The 25,226-nt window shown below is 39.7% G+C and overlaps 2 protein-coding genes across 3 annotated transcripts in view; one reads left to right on the top strand and one right to left on the bottom strand.

The window, feature by feature from the left end:
* FANCB (FA complementation group B) overlaps positions 1-20,474 on the top strand; it is a 133,540-nt gene extending 113,066 nt beyond the window's left edge. Inside the window, exon 12 of the transcript XR_013813185.1 lies at positions 20,352-20,474. The gene's annotated coding sequence lies outside the window, so the exon portion shown is untranslated. The remainder of the gene's footprint in view (positions 1-20,351) is intronic.
* Positions 7,953-25,226, bottom strand: part of GLRA2 (glycine receptor alpha 2) — a gene marked incomplete at its 5' end in the record, with an annotated part of 172,052 nt that continues 154,778 nt past the window's right edge. For both annotated transcript variants that reach the window (XM_079764459.1, XM_079764458.1), the window contains one exon: positions 7,953-8,384. In XM_079764459.1, coding sequence (XP_079620585.1) covers positions 8,106-8,384 — 279 coding nt within the window. In that variant the 3' untranslated portion in view covers positions 7,953-8,105. The remainder of the gene's footprint in view (positions 8,385-25,226) is intronic.

The raw sequence follows: 25,226 nt of genomic DNA, 5'->3' as shown, positions 1-25,226 counted from the left end.
GCAACCAGGCCAGCAGGGGGGGGCAGTTGGGGCAACCAGGCCAGCGGGGGGGGCAGTTGGGGGTGATCAGGCTGGCAGGGGGGCCATTTGGGGGTGATTAGGCAGGCAGGCAGGTGAACAGTTAGGAGCCAGCGGTCCAGGATTGTGAGAGAGACAACTGGCATTTGGACATCCCCTGAGGGGTCCTGGATGGGGGAGGATGCAGGCTGGGCTGAGGGGACCCTCCCCCATGCACAAATTTCATGCACCGGGCCTCTAGTGTACATATAAATTCCTGGGTTAATCTCTCCCCCCAACCCCCACCTTCCCCTCTGAAATTCGTCAGTCTGTTCCATGCTTCTATGTCTCTGGATCTGTTTTGTTCATCAGTTTATTTTGTTCATTAGATTCCACTATTTCTTTTTATCTCTCTTCCTTCCCCACTACTCAGCCCCCCAAATCTTTCCCCATAGAAAGCAGGGGTAGCTTAAGAAATGATTAACCATTTAATTTGATGAAGTCTTTGTTATTTCTGATACTTGTACATGAAGGGTCTTCTAGCCCTTGGTTCCACCATTTTTGAGGACCTGGAGCCTCTTATGAGACTTCAGTCTGCATGAGGACTGACCAAGCTTCTCATTCCAAGACCAGCCCTGGGTCATACAAAAAGGCCAGTATGATTGCTTGCTTCACAAAGAGCACCCCAGAGCTTTGCTCTCCTCTTTCAAGATGCCTTCACCTATTTATAAATCATTTGTGGCAAAGTGATAATGTACGCATAAATGCTGGCTTGTAGTCTAAAAACATCTAATACACACTGCTCTCAGCTTGAAGGAAACTATGTTACTTATTTTTAAAGTGCATTTGCACCAAAGCAGAAATATTGCATCTTATGTGGGGCATGTGTGACAATGTGAAGGTCATTTTCTCTCCTTCAGAAATGGAAATAAACACTTTCTAAATTGAATTCTGTTTTTTTCCAACCCCAGTGTCTTTTTGGTCATTCAATCACATATGATATTTACTCTGTGAAGATGTTTTTAATGCCGTAAGCACAATTTTGAGCTATTTCTCTTAGGCATTTTCAACAGAAATATTCTATTATATGCTCTCTTTTACCAATCTGTTTTGTCATCCATGAGGGTAGGTTAGTGGTGACATGACTTTTTACTTTTTCAGGCTTTTATTTTCCTAGACAGTGTGGATATAGTGAAAGGCTATAGGAAACAAACTGTGCTGGAATGTTCAACCTCTAACACTATAGGAACTTTGGGTGAGACATTTAACTCATAGAGCTTTGGTTTATCTATTTATCAAAGGATAGATAGTCAATACTCTTTGTGATCTGGCCACCTTGGATCACTACTATATTAGAATTGAATGCTGTTGTAGACATCAAAACATGTTGATATGTGGAAAACACTATATGAATATGAGGTTGTGATGTTAGCTTTAGTTCTCCTACTTTGTGATCTATGAAGAGTATGTATTACCTGAATCATTCAACTTTATATTTTAAAAAGAAAAAAAACTGAATTGGTGAAAATAAGAAAAAGTTTATAGCAGAGGCTGAAAGATTTAAAAAGGAATATCTGGCAGATATATAACTTATATTCATCCAACAAATTGGCTTCAGGTTTAAATTAGGAAATGGATAAATTAAAATAATTCCAAATAGATTAAGTCTTTATTTTCCAAAGCTGTGAATCTTATGATATGGAATTCGTGCTGTATTTTGGTTAGAACCTTTATGCAAATATCAAGTAAGCAAAATGTAAAATGATATTCATTTACATTGGAAGTTTTGTTTTCAGAATTTGGCAGATCTGTTCAGTGGCATAGATGAGCTTAATGCTAACACTTTTATGAGGATTTTTAAAAATCTACAGCCCATTTGATTTGTAGTATCTGTTTTGGGCCAAGATGCTTGAAAATGTCATAGAGTCTTAAGCCTTAATTGAAAAATGTTTAAAATACAAATCCCTTAGTAACCCATTATCTGAAAAATGGTGGCAGTAACTGGTTACCTCGTATCATTGCTTGGGTGGGTAAACTTACATAACTTTGTCAATAGGCATAGCATATCCTCCTTCACCAACTTTTTTCCTAGTGATAGTAATAATACCTGTTGAGCATTTGAGCTTTGGTAGGAATTCCAGAGAGCCAATTAAAACATAACCAATTTCTTCTAGAAGCTTCCAATCTTGTGAAAACAGGTAGTAAGTTCTCTTCTTCAGGGCTGTAATCTTACACTTGAACTAGTTTCCTTCAAATACTATTATGAAAGAAAATGTCCTACATAAAAACTCAAATAACATTTTAGAGGAATTATCTATTTCACCAGAATATGTGGCACTCAAAATCCTTTCCCTGAGATTTTATCTTACTTATATAACCCAAATCAGTACATTCAAGAGTTCTTTCCACTGAACATGGACTAGAATTAGACAAAAGCCAAGAATCCCTCTTGCCATCCAGGATGCCTTTGCCTACTTGAGTGGCTGACAGATATGTTTAGAAGTAAATCTTTTAAAAATTTTCTAATGTGGGGACCATGCCCTCACAAAAAATTATATGGTACACACATTGATTAGACATGACCACTTAGCTGAGAATTTCCCCCAAGGTACCTCCTCACCCACCATATGTAGAATCAGGGCTCTTCCCAGGTCACTTATGGGGTCAGGCCCATTTTGAGAGACATTTTAGTCTCAATTTTACTAGTTGCAGGGGAAGGAAGAAAATCAAGACCAATCAAAGACTTGGCTTTATTTATTTGAAAAGGAATGAGCAATAAAACAGAGATAGTATTTCAGAAATGGTGCAAAAAGCCTGGCATTAATCTTGACAAGGTTAGACAATGAAGCTTTTTACCCTGTGGATAGCCAATACTATTCATATTAATAATAATAATTTTATTATTATCTATTAGTTATTGAGAATTTACTATGTGTTAGACTCCAAACTAATGGCTTTACTTGCATTTTTCTCAGTTTATCCTCTTAAAACTCTATGAGACAGAAAATACTCAGAAAACTTAGGTAATTCATCTAAGATCACTCTGTTGATAGGTGGCCAAGCTAGTCTTTCTATCACCAAAATTCATGCTTTAGCCATTCTGCAATATTTCTCTCTATGGAAATGCGTTATTATTTGAATAGATTTAAGAGGGCATAAACATTGACTTATGTTTTCACATCTCTCTGAAAATATTATGATGCATATCTCTGGTTAAGGAAAATCTACTGGGGTCAAGATGAGTTAATTCTGCTTCACTGGTGTTCTCAGAATTTTTTTTTACATCTTAGAACTTCATTCCTGACAAAATCAGGATGGATAGCTGGACGGGTTGGTCTTTTGTATTTCTTAACACTTTGACAGTTTATAATTCCTCAGTGTTCTTGGAACATTTCCACATTTCATATGAAGTATCCAGTATTATATTCTGCTCACAATGACTACTAATGCTTTTATGTCTCCATTTGCCTATTTCTACAATGAGGATAACTTTTTTTTTTCATGGGGATACTATCAGACAGTGGTCAGCAAACTCATTAGTCAACAGAGCGACAAACCGCGGCTCACGAGCCGCAGTTTGCCGACCATTGCTATAAGCTATTATTATATTACTAGAGGCCCAGTGCAAAAATTCGTGCACTGGGGAGGGTGTTCCTCAGCCCAGCCTGCACCCTCTCCAATCTGGGACCCCTCGGGGGATGTCTGACTGCAGGTTTAGGCCCCAACCTGCAGTCAGACATCCCTCTCACAATCCGGGACCACTGGCTCCTAACCGCTCACCTGCCTGCCTGATTGCCCCCTAACTGCTCCCTTGCTGGCCTGATTGCCCCCAACTACCCTCCCCTGCTGGCCTGATCACCCCCAAGGCTTTTATTAGTATAGATATGACCCTTCAGAGAAAATTTTACTAACCCTGCTTTACAATAAGGGCTTGACGATTGAATCATTGGGACCAGACACCAAGATTTCCTTTCTTTGAATAATGGAGGGAATGATTATCTTGTCTTTAAGTTGCCCTGAAATTAAAATGAGATAATGACTTAGAAAAGTATAAAAGCACCATATAAAGACAACTGTCTTTTTCATGTACTGAAAAGATAATAAAGTGGTAAAATGAAAAACACTATTTTTATTCTCCCCTTCTTTCCTTTAAGCCTTTATTTAAACTTTGAAATTTATAAAAATTTCACTCCAATTTTCATTCAATATTATGTTGTATTGGTTTCAGGTTTTATATTAGTTACAAACTAGTGGTTAGACAATTATATACTTTACAAAGTGTTCCCCGATATTTCCAGTACCCACCTGGCATCATACCATCATTACAACACTATTGACTATATTCCCTATTTAAGTGACAATGGGTTTACAGGTTCCTTCCAGTCTTTCTTTTGTGTTGCTTGCCTTTCCTTTTCTTTCTCACTTCTTCCCTCATTTTCCTTATATAGTACCTCAATTGGCCATCAAAGCACAGTGAAGGCACTGGGACACACTTCATCCATTTTACAGACCAGGAAGCTGAGGCCGATTCCAGTTGGCTGTGGAACTTGACTCAGCACACAGGAAGCCCTCAGAGCCATGCTTTCCGCCCTTCCTAAGGGGCAGGCTCTGGGCAAACAGAACAAACCTTCCTGTCAGGCTTCTGAGCCTCTTTCTCAAGCACCTCTTCATTGCGGACGCTCCACATTCTTTCCTCTCCCCCCGTCTCCTGCCCCCATTCTTTACTGCCCCACCTTCTCCAGAGCAGGTGGAAGGCTTCCCACTCACCGCCTAGGCATGCTCTGCCGTGGGGCAGGGCGGCGCGGGCTTGCTTTTGGGTCAAGGCAGGAGCAGGAGTTGCTGCCTCTGAAGTGCTAAGGCCGCCTGGGCTAGGCTGGTTAGCACTGGGAGCTTCTCTGAATCACGTCAGTCAGTCCGGTACCCTGCAGTGCGGCACCCCTCCACTGAGGTGGCACTGCCCCTCAAACCCCACCTCAGGGCTGTGGGTACTTGCCCCTACCCCCGGACATCCTTCCATGCCCCTTGATCCCTGGCCTGGCCCATCCGCGTCTTGGGGCCACTGCAGAACCTCTCTCTCTGCAGGTGAGGCAGATCCCTGCCTGCAGGTCCCCTGCCCCAGCCCGAGCCCCCTCTGGTTCACCCCGCCTCACCAGATTTTTGCCTTTGATCTATGGCATTGGTGACAGCACACTCCTAGCAAGCCTGGTACCCAGCGGGGCACAGGATCAGTTCTTTGCCCAGAGTGTTAGAGGTTGCAGTAGCATTTGCAGAAGTCGCCCAGAGCCTGCTGGTGAAGGCAGCGCCTATGTGGGGTGTCCTCATAGAGGAATGGTGAGGTGCTGCTTGGGGCCCCTTAGAATGCCCGCCTCCTGGCCAGCCGCTTTACCAAAGCTGTGGCACTCGCCCTGGAGCCGCCCTTCAGGCAGCCCCAGAGTCATGTTCACAGGGCCCCACGGGAGTGGCTAGGCAGGCCCAGCCTCACCTCCCCTGGGCAGCGATGTTCCCAGGGCCCCACAGGAATGGCTAGGCAGGCCCAGCCACGCCTCCTCAGGGTGGCGATGTTCACAGGGCCCCACAGGAATGGCTAGGCAGGCCCAGCCGTACCTCCCTTGGGCAGCGATGTTCCCAGGGCCCCACAGGAATGGCTAGGCAGGCCCAGCCACGCCTCCTCAGGGTGGCGATGTTCACAGGGCCCCACAGGAATGGCTAGGCAGGCCCAGCCGCACCTCCCTTGGGCAACGATGTTCCCAGGGCCTCTCGGGCATAAATAGGCGGGCCGCTGCCCCTCCCAGGGCCTGCAATGGACCCGGACCCCGCGGGTGGTGTCTGGCGCTGCCAACCCCAGGCCCCGATGGACTGGTACCTTGCGGGTGGCATCTGGCACTGCCCTACTGGCCTCCCCTGGCTCCCAATGGACCTGGACCCCAAGGGCGGGCCATGGTGCTGCCCGCCTCGCCTGCATATGCAAATTTACCCGCCATCTTTGATGTGTTCATTTGCATACTCGCTCCTGATTGGCTGGTGGGCATGGCTTGTGGGCATAGCAGAGGTACGGTCAATTTGCATGTTTCTCTTTTATTAGTGTAGACTAGAGGCCTGATGCACAAAATTTGTGCAAGAGTAGGCCTTCCTTCCCCCAGCTGCCGGCACCAGCTTCCCTCTGGCACCCGGGACACGGGCTTCCCTCTCAGCCCTGGCTTCTTAGTCTGGAAGGATATCTGGTCTAATTAGCATATTACACTTTTATTATTATAGACTAGAGGCCCAGTGCATGAAATTTGTGCATGGAGGGGAGGAGATTCACCTTACCCCAGCCTGAACCCTCTCACAATCCTGGACCTCTGGCTCCTAACTGCTCACCTGCCTGCCTGCCTGATCACCCCCAACTGCCCCCCCTGCCAGCCTGGTCGCCCCATGCAGCCTGCTGCTCGGTCGTTTGGTCACCCCTCACTAACCCCCCTGCCAGCCTGGTTGCCCCACTCAGCCTGCTGCTCAGTCATTTGGTCGCCCCTCAGGTTGTTTGGTCACCCCTCACTAACCCCCTTGCTGGCCTGGTCGCCCCACGCAGCCTTCTGCTTGGTCATTTGGTCGCCCCTCACTAACCCCCCTGCTGGCCGGGTTGCCCCATGCAGCCTGCTGCTCGGTCATTTGGTCACCCCTCACTAACCCCCCCTGCCGGCCTGGTCACCCCACACAGCCTGTTCGGTCATCAGTTCGGTTGCGATGGTCACTTAGGCTTTTATATAGATAGATAAGAATAATATAATAGCTATATAAGTGCTTCAAGCTTATGAGGTAGACCAGAAACAAAAATCCAAGTTACCATTGTCATCTAAATTATTCACATTGTAGTGCAAAAAACAGAAAGACTCTTAGATAAGTTCTGTGGCACACTTAGCTTTATTGTAATTGAACAAATACTTTTTTTTTAAATAGCCCCTTTTACAACACATGTAAAGTTCAATTTTTTTTCATTATATTTTTACAGGTTGTCTTTTATCTGAGTAAGCAAAAATACGTCTTTTTTTTTTTTTTTTTTTACTTAAATCATGTAGCCAGGATTCAAACCACGTAGCTCTGGTACCAAAAAGGCAACGGGTTATGAAAATCACAGTACAATTTTAAAATTATTTAAGTTAATTAAGGATATCTAAAATGATATTCACTTGGATTGACAGTAGAAATCATGGGTCAGTTGACATTAGGACTAGTAGTTACACCTACAATGAGAGCAGAAATGGGAAGTTCAGGCTAATAAGAGCTACACCATTCAGGATACACCATCTTCATAAATACTGTGGCTGTGAGGTTGCAATGGCTACATCACACTTGAGCACTTCACACATAAATATAGCCAAAGCGAAAAAAATATATAGTGTGCTAACTTGGATCTAAAATAAAGTGGGCATTTATTTTTAAGAGGGTATACTATTAAACAACTGCACAAGACACAATTTAAACCCCCAAATTACATCTAGGAAAGAAAATAATATTAAAATGCACACCTACACAGACAGTAAAGTAGAAATCTGTTCTTTGTGATTGGTGTTTATTTTTCTGAGTAGAAATAATTTATGACCCACAAAAGGATTTCACGGGTGAAACACTAATTACAGACATTGTAAAGAATGTAGCTCAGGAGGCTTGTTTTAAAAATGAGGCAGCATTTTCTTGAAAAAAGTTTGGTCCTCGACTCACAATAGGCTAGTCACTATGGTCTGATGGTAAGCATTTTCTCTGTGTGTGTGTGTGTGTGTTAAGCTTTTCCAGTATTAGAATTAGTCAAAACCAGACCAAAAGACAAATTGCCCTTAAAACCTTACCTTGCATATCAGTCTAATTGATGTATCATCTGAAAGAACAATGCTAAAGACTATGGAGGGAATTATGCTCACGTGATTCTGCAACAACTTAATTTTGTGCAAACATTTTCCTTCATTGCCATATAACTTATCTTCATTTACCTAGGTGCCAGGAAACCCACCCCATGATCCTCCCTCTCCCCTCCCCCAATCTTCTCCTCTATCAAAGTGATATAAAGACAATTTCACTGTATATTTACAAGCACAACACTTAGGCAAGAAGGTCCCAGGGTCTGAAGAGCACATCTATTTCTTGTGGACATCTTCATGCCGAATGATCTTGTATGTGATCCAGTAAAAGATGTTGAAAATGAGGAAGGCCAATGGGAAGGCAGCTCGAGATATCGTGTCAATTCTTTTTGCCCGGTCCACAAACTTCTTCTTGATGGTATCTGCATCTTTTGGGGGTTGTGGGACCGGGTTGGCAGGTGTGGTCTTGACAGCTGTTCCATCCTTCACTTGGAGGCAGTGACCCATCCCATAACCGCTGAAATTAAAACGACTTTCACGAGTAGCATCTTCTTCCTGAGAGAAGAAAGACAGAGGAAGCACAGTTTGGTTGTCAGTCAAATCAGATAGAAGATGCTTAAAATTCTTTAGAAGTAAAAGGATAAATCACAGTTAACTGATAGTGTGGGAGGCTTTTGGAACGGGTGGTTCTCTTTCAAGTTTAACTCAATTATTCATGGAATAGATACAGTTCATTAACTTTCAGGCTGAGAAATTAAGGGTAAGAATAATGACTTTGTGGTCATTTTAATTAACAAAGAGAGACACCTACATTATATGTAGCACCAACTTTTCCAAAATCTAATGTATTAATCCATAGCTTTGAATAGATTGTTTTAAAGTGAAGTCTCTAAATCACAAACATATACTCTAAATCTATGAAGAGGACCATTTTTCATTTACTCATTCATTCATTTACTCATTAGTTCATTTACTCATTCATTCATTCATTCAAAAAGCATTTACTTAACTCCTGCGGTATACCTGGCCCTGAGGTAGGAACTTCTAGTATTGTGGCTTATTCACAGTCCAGTTCCTTCTATTGACATTGATTTTAACATTAATGGTAGATCTAAGGTTATCCTTTTACAAGTATATGTTTCCCCTCTAGCACTCTAGTTCATTTCAGTTAAATGGCAGAGATTAAATATTCGTTATTTGGTATTGGATATTTCTACCATGAATAATTTTTCTTTTTTAATATATATTTTTATTGATTTCAGAGAGGAAGGGAGAGGGAGAGAGAGATAGAAACATCAATGATGAGAAAGAATTATTGATCGGCTGCCTCCTGCAATGCCCCCTACTTGGGATAGAGCCTGCAGCCCAGGCATGTGCCCTTGACTGGAATCAAACCTGGGACCCTTCAGTCTGTAGGCTGATGCTCTATCCACTGAGCCAAACAGGCCACAGCTACCATGGCTACTTTTTCTAGTGTTAATTTTTAATATTGATTTAATATTTATTTCTACCATATTTAAACATGTGTCCTTTTAGCTGATGTCAGTGGTATTTTGTGTTGATTATTTCTACATTATTTAGATAAAAGACTGAAAATTGTATTTATTCCTCAGGGTAAAGAGTAAATATCCTTAATAGAGACAAATGTATGGAGTCTGGGTGTGAGGTGGGTCAAAATAGTGGGGTTGAAAAGGCAGGATTGAAATGACCTACTTAATAAAAATTTAGTTCTGAATAGCCATCAATTGAATCTTCTTCTGAAACTAGATTACTGCCTTCCACAACACTATGCAACCCTTTCAAAAAACCAGAGGCACTGCACTATTTACCTTGCCTTAAAATCAGAATGATATATTTTATGGATGCAAAGGTTTTAATTAAGTATAGTATTTCAAAATATGGTATAAACAGATATATTAATCATTGCAGTGTAATTGGAAGACTTATTTAGTACTTAGCAAGAAAGGAAGCATAGAGGCCATTAGGGGAAGGGGACTTGCTTATCACATGGGTTATAGGCTGTCTTGGACATCCTATTACTGATTGGTAATTAGATCTCAACCATTGTATCAGAGAAGAAGAAATGGTGCCAGTTGGTTTACTAGAGATTCAGACTAGGAATTTGGGTATTTCGGTTCTAGGACTGGCTCCAAGGGTTACAAGCTATGTTGCTCTTAGGCAAGATATTTATTCTTTCAAGGCCTCAGGATCTCATGCAAAAAAAATGTTGAGGCTAGACTAGATGTGTGGATCTCAGCTTTGGCTTCTGCAGAGCTTTCGTAAGTATATGTCTGCCTGCCTCCCCTCTCAGCAACTTCCAGATGAATTGAATCAGAATCTCTGGGGAGGAAAACTGAGAATATGTATTTTGAAAAATCGAGTGACTCTAATGCAAAAGGTTGGAAACCAATGGCCTACATGAGCTCTAATGTCCATTTCTAAAATCCTGAATCTATCCTATATTATCGAGTCTAAAGTGACTTTTCAAATGGAAACAATCTTTTAAATTTCCCCTTGTCTGCCTAAATTTATTGTGCTGTTTATTCTTTCCATGTCTGTAGAATCCTGCAAATCGCTGTTCTCACCTCTATAAACATTTCGAAACTCGTGATTAAGCATACAATTTACTGCCTGGGTGAGATAAGATTATTTTAAAAGTCTTGGGCCCCTGAAGAAATAGAAATGGTAGTTAGCTGGTAACCCACTTTTAGCACATAAAAAAGGAAACCTAAATACACATGTCCATATTTATTTTCAGACTGACTCATTCATTTAATTTCTATAGTCTTTCCTCACATACTGTGAATGGATAGCTGAGCAGGTTAACTTACTCACTTCACTACCAAAGCTAGAATAGAATGATGCCAGGTTAGGCTATAATTACGTTGTACATTGCCATGCAACCTGTGGGTGCTTAATAAACGTTTGTTGAATAATGAACAAAAAGAAACTTGAAGAGGTTTTCTCTATGCTTGAAAATACTTTCCTTATTCAACAGTATTTTAAATTATGCTTCTTAGTATAGTTAAGCTAGTTAAATCAATTCTTTAAAATTTTCCACCATAAAAAATAAATCTGTTATAGGTAGAAAATTATCCATTGAATGTTTCAAATGCAGAAGATATGAATGCTAATTTAAGGGTCTTCTTATTTACCATTATGACTCATTCAATGCTTTTTAAATATAGAACCTTAAACTATCCACATAAAAGGGTATGGTTTTGCTTCAGAAAACATAATTGAAACCAATTGAAACCAATTTCTGTGTTATAATGAATAATTGCCTTTATAGCAGGTTCAGAATAAAATGTTATAGTAATATGTAAAGATTCCTATATGAGGGAAAAATGGAGATGAGCTTGAGTCATGGATAAACAGAAGCTAAAATAAAGAACAATCTGTAGGCATAGCTTAGTTGAATGTATTCACAGGGAGAGTCAGGTACATCATCTCAGTAAGAATAGAATTTTAGACACATATTATCCATTTCTTCTAATTAGCCAATAAACCAATTAGTTATTGCTGCCGACCAGCCATCTTCAATAACTTTGAGCAGAAAACACTTCAAGCTCATTTGTTATTCGCTGATTAAATCCCCATAGAAAATGAATCTTCCAGTCCAAGTATCAATATATACAATTTCTATATCCCACTTTGATAAAATCTTCAATTTTGTATGCTGTATGAAGCACTTCATGGCACTATGCAATTTGTTTGAGACTTATTATCTTATTTATTTTATGAATCAATTTTACTTACTGTAAAATTTACTTATTCCTGTGTTTGGAATAACTGTTGTCTAGATGTGAAATTACACCTAAAGCATCACTAGAACTGCATTGTAGTGAATTGTTTAAGAAGATAATTTTAATATAATTTAAAAACATGGTACTTATAAAATGAAAGATTTTAGCAGAGCCTATAGTTTCAATTATTCTTTTGTGCCCTAGAGAGGAGGAAATAAAAGGACTCCTAAAAACTGGGGTAGGGAAAGATTGTTTTCATCACATTTCTCACCCAGATTCTTTGATTGGAATAAGTCTCCCTTTTGTTGAAATAAGAAATTGCTCAGTTGGAACTGAGGTTGTAGTTAGCCTCAATCAATGCAAGGACATAATGGGATCGCCAGCCCCACTTGGGAAACAGTATGAGTTCAAACACAGCATGTTTTTACCAAAAAGTCTCCTGAGCAAATGAAGACTGGCTGATGCTTACTAGTAATTGTAGGCCTGTTGATTTCTATCATGTGGACTTGGGGAAGAAGGATGGTCTTGAGAAATACTCAATTTTTGTGGCCTCAATTCCCTTTTTTGTATCACAGGGACTTAGGAATAAATATGAAGAATGAATAAATACCATTATTGATTATGACTGTACACCATGCACTTAAAACTACAGTCATTCTTATCACTAAACTAACCCTGCCAATCACATGCTTCCTGGTGAAATTGAGGCTGAGACCAGTTCTATGGCGTTCCAAAATTATATTTCTGATAAATATTGAAGCTGAGATTCAAATGCAGGTCTGTTTGATTCCAAAGACTCTACAAGTCTTTTATTTTTATGTATTTGTCCTATAAAATCCCACATGGCTTTCATTAAAGATTATGGATGAAGAATCTGACTGAACTTTGCAGAACAACAAAGTTGAAATAAAGTAAACTAAATATAAGTACTTGTTTCGTAATGACATGTGGTAAATGAATTAAAACTGTCAAAGTGTCGTTTTGGGAAGACAGTGAAAGGCAATTTTTCTAAAAGAAAAGCATATCAATAGATCATCTCTTTTTCAGTGAAAGATATAATTATTATTGAGTTTTTAAGAAGAAAGTTCTGATAAGCATTTCTTGAGCACTTGTCATTCATGTATTTATATTTCCAACAAATAGTCATTGGATGCCTATTATGTGCCAGGTATGTGGTGGGGATGCAGCAGTGAACAAGAATACAAAGTATCTGCTTTTTTGGAGCTTATATTCTAGTGGGGAGAACAAATAGTAACAAGTAAAGAAATTATACACAAACACATACATGTATACAGGTATGTACATATATACACATATGTATAAATATACATATACACATGTATATGCATACACAAGACACTTCCACATACTTACATGCACACACACATATACACATATATAATTATGGATGCTTTGAAGAAAAACAATCAAAGTAAGAGACTTAAGAGAGGTGAGGGGCAGGGAAATAGATGTTTTAGATTGAGTGAGTGGCCAGAAAAGGCCCAAGGAGATGTCAGGCACTATGCCATGTGCTGGGGGATCCAGTAGTGAGCAAACTAGATCAAATTCTTGCCCTCAAGGAGTTTTCAACCTTGAGATGAAAATAAAAATAAAATTATCGCATGAATAGATAGTTATTAACTATGACAAGGGCTCTGAAGGAAAACTATAGGGTGCTGTGAGAGCTTATTAATGGGGGTCCTCATCTAATCTGACAGATAGGAGAAGTTTTTCCCTGAGGAAATGATGTTTCATTAAAGATAGTGAAAAAATGAAAGCATTAAAGAGGTGAAAACAGAGTTGGGAGATGTCTGAGACTGGAGGGTTTTCTGCAATTGAGAGATGGTAGGATGGCTCCTGAAATGCACAGGGAAGGTGGGGATGAGGACAGTTTCAGAAATGACCAAGGGCTAGATCATGTAGGGCCTTGCAAGCCATCTGCCTATTTGGAGCTTTATTTTAAGAGCCAAGGGGAGGAAAAGATGAATAAGACCTTGGGTTTTTGTGGGGACAGGGGCATAGAGAACTATATAGAATATAATATGAGAGATATTCTTTTTTTTTGAGAGATATTCTTGAGTTATGTAAAAAGGTTTGTTGGCATTCAGATAAGCCTGCTGTCTCCAGAGTTGGTGAGGTAATATTGCTGAGATACACAAATCACCTAATATGAAAAGGACTCTGTAGCTACCTATTGGTTTTCAGTATTCATTTATATTTTTGCTGTTTATTGTTATTTTTAAATGTTTGCTTCTCAATCGTATTAAAGAATGGGTACTCAGGGAATCTGAATTTTGATAACTGATTTCCACTATTGTCTTCACTCACTGGAGGGTGAATTGTTAGGAGTGTGCCAAAGGCAGCCCTATCTGTTAGTACAGTGCTGGGCCCCTGATGGTTATTCAATAGCTGTGCTTGGAATGATCTACTTGATTCTGACTAAGGACTCCAAAAGGTAGTGCTCCCTGTGGCAGAAAAGGCAACAGCAATTATCTCCTAGCAGATTTCCCTCTTTTTGCCAATTGCAGTCCTTTGCATAGCCTCTGGATCAATCTTCCTCTAAGAAGTTCCATCCTATTGTTCTCACTAGAGACTCAATAGCCTTGATATTGTAGAGGACCAGAGGAAAACATTGGGATAGAGCCTGAAAGACTTGGGTCGAATTCATATCATTATTGCCTCAGAGATTTTTGAATTTAGGACAGTCCCTCAACTTTCTTGCTCTTCTATTTCCTTATCTTTAAAATGAAGACATTAGGCATTTGGCCATTTTCTGAGTTTGAGTATAGGCCTATAATGCTGGCTAGTATATTGCCTTGAGACTAATCTCTAGCTGGCTGATATGTTTCTTTCCAAGCGGAGAGTAGACAGAATGCAAATTAAGTGTCTTAAATTTTTAAAAAGTGTTTATTTGAGCTAAACTGATGATATATGCCAGGGATCAAGAGCTCAAATACTCCACAAATAACGGTCTTATTGTCTTCATCCTACACCTGCCTTGATACCTTCTGTTGGGGTTGGCTTCAAGGCCGTGCATACTGCATGGTGTCACAGGGCCCAATGCTTAGAAAGGTCCTATAACTGTTGTAGCCATCTTGAAATTCAAAATAATTTTTGAAAAGGACTCCACATTTTCATTTTGTAGTGGGCCCCACAAATTTTTAAGCCAGACCTGCTTTCTGCTGTAGTAGAATTGATGGAATGCCATTTGCCCATTGCTTCCATTCCCAGCCTTAATTCTTACCAAGTTTCTCTTCTCCTTAATGACCACTCCCAAGCTCCTTTGTGTGAAATTCAAGGACCCCTCTGTCCTGCCTTATGCCTCTCTTGAGGTTTCATGATCTTTGACTTTAGTCAACTGCTTCCCTTTGCATAGAATGTTCCTCCCCTCTTAACCTGGCAAGCTCCTGCATGTACTGCAAGACTCTACTCTGCCACCATCCCATTTGTGATGCCTTTTCTTGACCCCTGAGCTTGGGCCATGGGTTCCTCCTTAGCTCCTGTAACACCTGGAACATGTCTCCATAGTGGAACTTGCTATTAAAATCAGCTATTTATATGTCAGCCTCTTATGTAACCTTCAAGTACAGGGACCCAGTTTTGTATATCTTGATGGCCCTAGTACCTAGAATAATAATTGGCTGAAGCTTCCTATGTTGAATATATATAAAGTAATTTCTTCTTAAATTAATGGTAGAAAAAAAGTATTTTGTAACAAGAAAAATGTTTTCCTTGCTTATTTATTATGTGGCTTATTTTCACATATTGAATTTATATAATATTAAGTCAAACCTAAACTCAACAATGCAACTCAGGAACTGAGGTATTTGTGATCTATATTTGAAACACTGTCCATCTTTTTTGAGCCCAGTGTTAAACTAATGAGCAACCCAGATAGTGTGAAAATATGTAAAATTAGATGCACTTCATTAATCTCAGTAAAAAAAAAAGCATGCTTTCTTTGCAAAGAAAATAAATGTAATAGACAAACACTCCAGAATACAAAGAAATATTTTGTCATATATGTACCTATTGGCAAGTCAAAATAATAAAGCTAGGTAAATGAAAGCCAGTATTTATTAGTTATATGCAAATATATCACCACATAAATTAGACCTTGTCAGTTCTTACTCATGACAAAAGACCAAAGAGTATTTGCATAACATTAAGGTTATTTGAACCATAGCCATCCATTTGGGTTTGGTGAAGAGAATAAAATTCCTGTAAATCTAATGGTTACCACCAAACATCAGTTTTAAGTCTTGAAACTCTAATCAATGAAACATTTTTCTTCACAAATCTTTTAAAACAAATTAATACCTATACTGTGATGCTGTTCACCATTTAGCTGTCATAACACAAAATCTCCTTCATTGCTTAAATCACATGTTAAATGAAGTTAAAATGTTTTTCTGTTGAAAAAAAAAAGTCAGCAGAGACTCTGATTCGGGACAAAGCTCACCCCCAATTACAGTGGGATAATATGTAGGTAAGAATTTAGCTGTGGTATGAGCAGGGATTCCAGAACTGATATTGCCACATCATAGGAAGTTGAGTTGGCTAAGATTTCTAGTTATCCACCTAAACCCATGGTCGGCAAACTGCGGCTCGCGAGCCACATGCGGTTCTTTGGCCTCTTGAGTGTGGCTCTTCCACAAAATACCACGGCCTGGGCGAGTCTATTTTGAAGAAGTGGCGTTAGAAGAAGTTGAAGTTTAAAAAATGTGGCTCTCAAAAGAAATTTCAATCATTGTCCTGTTGATATTTGGCTCTGTGGACTAATGAGTTTGCCGACCACTGACCTAAACCCATCTTTCTTTCTTCTTCCAGTGGTGGACCTCCCTTTAGCTTAGGGTTGCTTAATTGCAGCACTATTGATATTTGGGACCAGATAATTTTTGGTTGTAGGGAACTTTACTGTGTATTTCAGGATGTTTAGCAGCATTCCTGACCTCTTCTGAGTAGATGCCAGTAGCATCCCCTCTTCCCCAAGTTGTGACAATGAAAAATGTTGCTGGACACTGCCTAACGTAGCCTGGGGCATAAAATCGCCACAACTTTAAGAAATCCTGCTTTAGCTGGTCAAACATGTGCACGTGGGGAGACTGCACTTTCTAACCTCCCTGCACATACGTGGGGCTATGCAACACATCTAGTGTCAGGAAGTCCAATGAGCTCAATCTCCAAACCAAATTTAGTCACTTCTTATATCACCCCCAACACTACATGCTGGTCTGAGCCACTCAGTGGTGACTCATCAAAGCATTCCCAGCAGAATTATTGTAGTCTTTTACCTGGTCCCCTGGCTTCTAGACCCTCCTTTCCAGCACTAATGTCTGTTTTCAACACAGCAACTAGAGAGATCCTGTTAAAATGTGAGTCAAGTCAGATCATCAGCTCAAAACTCTCTGATGGCTCTCACCTCACTCAGTAAAAAGCAGGTCTTTGTAATGTCCCCTTTACCTTTCAGACCTCACCTCCTGCTGCTCTCCTTCTAGCCCAGGTGTGAGCAAACACTGTCCTTAAATGACCAAATAGTAAATATCTTAGACTTCATGGGCCATATAGTCTCTGAAGAATACATCTTTTCAATGTATATTTTGAAACAAATTTTCTGAAGTGGAATACATATTTCACTGTATCTTAGACCACACTTTACCTATAACACCATATTTTTAATGGACTAGAAGTAATTATTTAAAAGTAATTGTTTGACTTTTGGCTCAAAATCTTTAAGCTGAAATGTTTTCACTTACTGTCAGCTGTAGTCTTAGAGAATAGTTTAGAAATCAATTACGTGGTTGTGATGTTTCAATTCCTCAAGAGGAAAGCAATGCCTTGCATATGGACATTTTTTTTCCTAGTAGTCTCTGTCAATTCTAGTCTATCTAGAATGCTCAGAAGACACACTAAATTCTAAGAAGCATGAAGGTGAACATCTCCCATCTGGAAGATGAGCTGTTCAATTATTAACATCATTTGCCATCTGTTCAGGGTGCGAACAAAGTGAATATTGAGACTGTCTACACAGCACAAACTGAAGGAGACAGGTGATTAGTACTAGTATATGAGCCAACTGCCAAACTAAAAACAATAATAATGATAGCACCACCAACAAATAACACCAAGCAGTTATTTGCTTTCTAACTTGGATGATCATGACCACCAAGTTCTTCAGACCATTAGAGAGAGAGAGAGAGAGAGAGAGAGAGAGAGAGAGAGAGAGAGAGAGAGAGAGAGACTTGGTGTCAAAAACTGGTTACTGTGTGAAATTATCTATTGTTTACCTGGCACCACTCCTGTAGAAGTTCCTGCCTAATGCAGGGAAGAACTACATTTCCCAGAATTCCCTTCTTGATTGATTCTTGGTTAGGGTTTGCCAGTGAGAGGAACTTGGGAGATTTGGAAAGTAGAAGGGAAGCAGAGGCTATTATTTTGGGGAATGTGTGGGGGTCAGATTAGACACAACAGCTTTCCAGACATTTCTGTGGGATCCCATTTTATGATCTCACTTTAGCAGGTGGTTTCTCAGATTTCTTGGTGAGCACCTAATTTTCCACCCAGAGATTCATGTTGAAGTCCCATCTACTGACTATAACCTTCCATTCCCCTAGTTACTCCCATATTCATATAAACCCTGATTTCTACATTAAACCCCTTATTATGATAGTATGTGTAATGTCTCTGTTTTCCTAACTAAACCCAACAAGATAAAGGTATACAGGTACTCCAGACTTCTAACAAAAAACATAATTTTAATGCAAATTACTGTAGTTTCCCTCACTTAAAATTTATTAGGCATCATAATGTACCAAGGATTAGAAAGAAATAAGGATAAAAGATGATAGAGTCCTGTCCTTGAAATCATTGTGGAATTGGAGTAGGGAGTCAAGAAAATATAGACCAGTAGTTCTCAACCAAGAGTAATTTTGCCCCTGAGAGGAAATGAGGTAATGTCAGAATACATTTGGTTGTCACAATAGAGGAGAGGGTCCTATTGTCATCTAGTGGGTAGAGGGCAGGATACTGCTAAATGTCCTATAATACACTGGACAGTCCCCCACAACAAAGTGTGAATTATCTAGCTTCAAATGTCAATAGGACATGAGTTTTGGAAACCCTGATATAGACAAATGATTCCAATATAATGTAATATCTGCTATGATAAAGGAATGCACAAGCCACAGGATAGAGAGGTTAGAGGGCATGTTATGGTAGAATAATTAAAGGAAAGTTAGATGGCATTCTTTCCATAATAACATCATGGAATGGACTGCCTCTGGAAGATATACATGAATATTAATTACACATATATCACAGAAAAGCAACCCATGTAAAGGCAGCTTCGTTTGGTTAACCAAGCTCGCCTTTTAGTACAACAACAGAGCAGCTCAAAGGTACTTGCCTGTGCCATTTGGCCAGGAGTACGTATCTTTTCATCTTTCTGTATTTTAATCAAAGAGGATTTGTTACAAAGGACAAAAACCTACTCATGGTAGCTTAAATAAATGGGGAATTTCTTTAAAAATTACTATAAAATTATTGTAAGACTATCTTATGAGTCCCTAAGGATAGGGAAGCAGTGCCCTGTACAGGTAAGAAGCCTGGGTTCTGTGCCCAGAACTCCTGGTTTCAAATCTTGGTTCTGCCTCTGATCAGTGCGGGAGTAGAGTAAGTAAATAAAGCCTTTACATGCCTCAGTCTGTTCTGCAGTAAAAATGGAAATAACAACCCCTTCCTTATAGGGTTTTTGAAAAGATTCAGTGAGATAATGCACATTAAGGGCCTATAACAGTGTCTGGTATATAGTAGGTACTCAATAAATGTTAGCCATGATCATGACATTGATGATGGTGGAAGGAGGGCTACCTAGCCCAGGAATTCCAATTGAGCAAGTAAAAAATAAGATTCTTCTTAATCTCTCAGGGCTATTATTCTCTTCAAGTTCTGCCTTTCTCCTTTGATTCCTTTCTGTACCCATGTTCAAACTGGGCCACCCTAGCCTCAACCCTATGGGAACCTTTTCAACTCAAGTTCTTACTATCATCTAATTAGAGTAATTCTTCCTTCAAATTCTTGAAAGAGATTCTCATTGATATCCTAGTTTATGGACTGTTGTACTTGGGACATTGGACAGATAAAGGGGTAGGAGATACAAAATTAGGACAGCCTAAGAACAGGGTGAAGAGCAAGGTACTCCTCCCAGGGTGGTGAATGTTTCCAAAAGCACATCACAAGAGGAACCATAGAAGAAACAAGAGAGGCTGGCCTTGAAAACAGATGAGTCTGGTGCTGGAAGCTACCCATTGTCTACACTATCATGAAAGTGCAGCAGGGAACACAGAAGGCTGATGGACCTTGGGCTTTAGCAAGGGCTAAAAGCTATGCACTGATTGTTTTGTTGAGACAATGGTGGCTCAAGGCAATCCCCTAACCTGATAATCTTTTACTGTTTAAAAAACCTTACCTTTGATATGTTTGTTTGCTTTGCTAAAGGGCAAATGCATATTCTAGTAAATAAAAAGCTATGGGTCCAGAGATTCAGAGAGCCACTCCACTACAGAGTAGGTCTCCACTTGGTTCCCCCCTGCCTTCTAAATTTATATTTATTGTCTAGTGTATCCATTTATGCACAGCCCCTTCTCCAGATCCTGAATCCTCACTGCAAAAGGTTGTGGCAGTCTGGCACATATGGAAGGTGTTTTCAAAAGAGTAAAGAATATTTGTATTAATGGCTTCAAGGTTGCTAATCAGAAGCAATTGGTTGACATTACAGGGAGACAGAATTTAACTCAGTATGAGGAAGAACTTTTAACAACTATGAAAATGAACATGGAGCACAACACCTTGGAAGGTAATGAATTCCTTGTTACTAGAGACAATCAAGTGTTTATTCATTTGTTGGAGCTGTTGGGTATTAATGTAACATGTGGGTTTGAGGTAGATGACCATTTATGTACCTTTTAATTGTGGGAGTTTCTGATTGAATATAAAAATTGCTAAGGGAAGAAGTCCAGAAGGGCAAACTACTTTGAAGGTGCAGAAGATATGTATTCAACAAGTTGTGCCCTGCTATGACCCTCCTTGACCTCCTAGAAATTTCTAGTCCTTCTGATCCCATTTTGAGAAAATCATAGCAACAGTTTGGTTAAGATGTGTTTTCTCTTTTATTTATCTTTGACTTGAAAAATATTTTTATTTCATTATTTTTAAGGGTGTAATTTGTGCAGTAAGTCCCTTGCTGCTATTATAATTTTGAGGAAAATTCTAATATAGAGCATATAAGATATGTAATATAGAATAATAAAAATCCTAAAAGAGTAACCTGTAACCTCACTGTAAAATACACTGAATGGGTGTATTTTAGAAGTCAACACACCATGTTCATGGAGGCCTGTCTTTATTAAAAGTATCTAGTTTTGATAGCCTAGAGGCTCCAAGCAATAATGTCAATCTTCTAAATAGCCACTTTTTTTTCCTCCTCTTTCCTCCCACTGCTCAATGTCTGATGACAGGACCTCAGAGGGAGAGGAGTCAATGCTCTTGGCCATCTAACTTTGATGAGCTATTTATTTCAATAAACTGAAGAGCTGAGAACTGAATCAATAGGATTGGCTCTATGTTTGGTCTTGCCCTTGATCCCTTCCTACTCACTTTTAAGAGACAGATTAATGTCATGATGAAGTCACCCAGGTGTGACTTGAAGAAGCATTAGAAGGTTTTGAAAGAGGAACAGTGAGGAAAAAGGCAGCTATGGGCTATCACTTCATTGCTTTCCATAGCTGCAGAACAAGCAGGTAAAAAATGATAAATCTGCTTTCTCTGGACAATCTTATTTCCTTCTGAATTTGAATGATCCTGGTAAGCTAGCTCTTCTCTAATGAATATGGACTGTTAGTTCTGTTTTAAAATTAGCAGTAACTGAAGCAGATGAACACTGTAAACCACCAGGAGGCACTTTGTTGCTTTTCCCAAGAATGTTCAAAGCAGCAAAGTGTATCAGAAACTGTCCATGCTTCATTATTCTGGCTTATTATTTAGCTTGCAAATCATCTATACCCTACCTCTCTCCTAACTTTCCTACAACCATTTTTTCACTAGCACTTCAACTATGGCTTATTGTAAGCAACTCTTACAAAAAATAATTAGACAAAGGCAAATGGAAAATAATGGTTAAAATGAGAGGTTGTTTTTGTTTGTTTTTGTTTTGTTTTGTTTTGTTTTTGTATCTGCAGTACATTTCCAAAATTTTACCTTCTCGCTACTTCATTACTATGGTTACCAGATTTAACATTTCAGACAGAACCTTGTCTGTAGGCCCAGAGGAAAGATTGATTGCAGTAAACACATAAGACAGAAATTGGGCACAATCTGAAAATAATACCAGTATCTGTTGACTTAATTGTTGACCAATTGAATTTCTCATTTAGAAAGTTAAAGGTATGCAGCATTGGCACTTAATGGGGAGTCTGCCTCCTTTTCCTTCTCAAAGATGTCAATGCAATAGTTATAACCAGGGCAAAGAGGAAACCTTATATGGATATAAGAAGAAATATTTTCATAGAAACAGACTTAGTCTCTGGGTAGGTGTTTCTTTCTCTCCCCCTACCCTAGTGTGTGCTTCATTATAAGGCAGATGTCATGCCCAGATGTAAATGACAAATTCCACACTGCCAGTAGAGGTCACTGCATGATGAACCCAGGTCATGGGCATCCCAGTCTGGGGCAGGGTGAGGAGTTGGTGTAGTCTGGTAAAACAGGGGTGAGGGGCTCAGTGAGTATTAGTGAGGTGCAAGGTATGCCTCTTGTCCCTGTCATCACAGCAACCAAATAAGGACCCCCTGCTACTGGACCTGTGACTGACTCTTAAGGGTACCTAAGAACATTTAAACCATTGAAACTTAGGTGAATTTGTTTACTTCACCTGATACACTCTGAAAGCACTTTTTCCCCCCATGACCCAAAGCAGAAAACATTTTCCATTACTGACCAGGTCACATACATACACACCCTGCAAACATGAATATCTCTAACAGAAACAGTTTCACAAAGTGGCATTTATTTTTTCAAAGCTGAATGCACTCTGATATTTTCTAATGTTTTCCTAATTTTTATTAAAAAAACACATACAACAACAACTAGCGGTGAGCCCCTGAACTGACTTTTTGACCCACAAGTCAATCACAGCACACAGTTTGACAAGTTCTGTGTTTAATGGTCTTGATTTCTTCACTGTCAGTATTCAGTCATCAGCTATTTACTGAGCATTTACCATATGACAGGCATGTGCTAGTCATGGGGAAATTGGCAAGGGAGGCTTCCAAATACACAGGAGAGTCCTGAGAAAGGGTCAGATATTCTGTTAAAACTCATTGCAGCTCGTCCATCATGCTTAAGAAGGTGCTGGGATTCCATAGGGAGTCTGGGAAATCTACTGTGTACCAGGCATTGTGCTAGGCCCTGAGGCTTCCTGCATCCTTAGGTCAAATTATAGCTCCGTCTAGGAGGTTCTTTCCTTCTGATTTCTGCCACCTCTATTTAGCAGTAACCACACCTTTTTTGTCATATTCTCTCCTAAATGCCTGCATTTATTAGGTTGAATTTTAACAATATAGTTGTGAATCTCTTGTGCACTAATAGGCAATGAAATTAATCATACTAACACACAGGATCATTTTAAAGAGTCAGAGGACATTTTATATGAGCACAAGAAGGTAAGTTTACATAAAGAGCTCAATTTTACTATTCCGGGGGTTGTGCATTTCTTTTCCCACAGATGTGTGCGTTGTGCTAGAAGTTAGATGCCAGTGGGCTGACTTCATAGGAAGACATTGCTATCTACCCCATATAAGAAATGGCATGACTTCTGATGAATTAGTGCTGGCGGGTTTTCTACTCTCAGACCACTAAGCTATGAGACCTGAGTGGAAACTAGCAATTCATTCAGCAAACAGTACCTAGCATGTACCAGACAATGTTACAGGCTCTTCAGATTGAAAGATAAATTCTGTAATAGCTTTGCTATTGAGAAGATTGCTGAGATTTTCCCGAGGGTCTTTACAAAACAGGTGACGGGAAGTGAAAGGAAGTATTTGATGAGTGTTGGCTGTGTGCAATGCACCAGTGTTCACATGCATAATCTTGTTTGCTCCTAATAGTAATCCCATGAGAAAGGCCTTTCTTTATTAGACCACTTTATAGAGGAAGAAGCTAACCAGAGTGATTAGACTATGGCTCCAAATCACCTAGCAAATTATTACTAGGCAGGGTTTGAATTCATTCACGTAGACTCCCGGCTGAAACACATTTCACAGTGCCATGCTTCTCTCCCATCTCTTTATTTGTATGATTTAAAGAGAATATATATATACACACACACACACACACACACACACATTGAGTGGCCAGATTATTATGATCCCTGAACGCATAATAATCTGGCCACTCAGTGTACTTCTCTTGAGTACCTCATTTATTTTATATCAAAGATACTATAAATCGTGCACCTGATCAGTTCCCCCCTTTGCACTGGCTGGTAGAAAGCTCAGGACAAATAGGTGGTTGATTTCCAGCAAAAGTCTATAATACTTTTGGTACCCATTTGAGATATAAATACACTGAGTGGCCAGATTATTATGGGTTCAGAGATCATAATAATCTGGCCACTCAGTGTATATTAAGAGGACAGGCATTCACATTGCAGAATTATTCCAGGAAAGGGTGCTGTAATGAAACATTAAAACATGTTGACATGGTAGTTGGCTGGGATGAAGAAAGCTTGTTTTATGACAGGGATTTTTATGTTTTGTTTTGTTTTTTAATCACAGGAAGTGTGAAAGGGCATTTGATGATTCTGTGATGAATTAAGGCATCTAAGTAAGGTCTGGCTGTACGACATTTAGCAAACCTCATAAACTCCCTGTGCAGATATTACTGCCAAACTACTTTAATTTGAAGCATTTTGTGCTTTCTAGAATAAAGCCATATGAATATTTAGAACAATTGTTTTACTACGTTATATGTGTGTACACAGTTCAATCCAGATAACTAAGGTGAAACATCACCCTGGCATGGATTCTATTGGATGGCATTTGAGATCATCTCCCTGTTATGTATGTGAACACAGACCTGAGAGGGCACCCTCTCAGTTACAGGAAAAGGTGCTGCGTGGAGTTCCCATTTGGCTCCCAATACTAGAATGATAATGCTACTCTTTTTAAGGAAAACAACACAACAAGCAATATAGGAATATATTATTCTGTATGGTTGAAATCTTTCATAATTAAAAAGAAATAAAATGTACTGAAAAAAACACAAGCAACCATAGCGATGAACTTAACATTTTTCATCAAACGGATATTAATTTTACTTAGAGTGTTGGGGCATTTATCCATGCATTAATAGTATGCCTTACTTAAGACTGTGCACATTGCAATATGTATGCATTTTTAGTGGACTATTTGCAATATGCTCTAGTGCAGCACTTCTCAAGCTTCAGTGTGCTTGTGAGTCCCCCAGGGTGGGGGTTGTGTCATAATGCAGATCCTGTGCGGTGGGGCCTGAGAGTCTATCTCTAACAAGCTCCAGGTGCTGCTGGTCCTGCTGGTCACCAAGTGATACCTTAAGAAGGGAGGATCTACAGCATTGGTTC

The sequence above is a fragment of the Cnephaeus nilssonii genome (assembly GCF_951640355.1).
Source record: "Cnephaeus nilssonii genome assembly, chromosome: X".
Classification (NCBI taxonomy): Eukaryota; Metazoa; Chordata; class Mammalia; order Chiroptera; family Vespertilionidae; genus Cnephaeus; species Cnephaeus nilssonii.
Note: the sequence above shows the minus strand (reverse complement) of the source record. Positions and strands in the feature narration are given on the sequence as shown.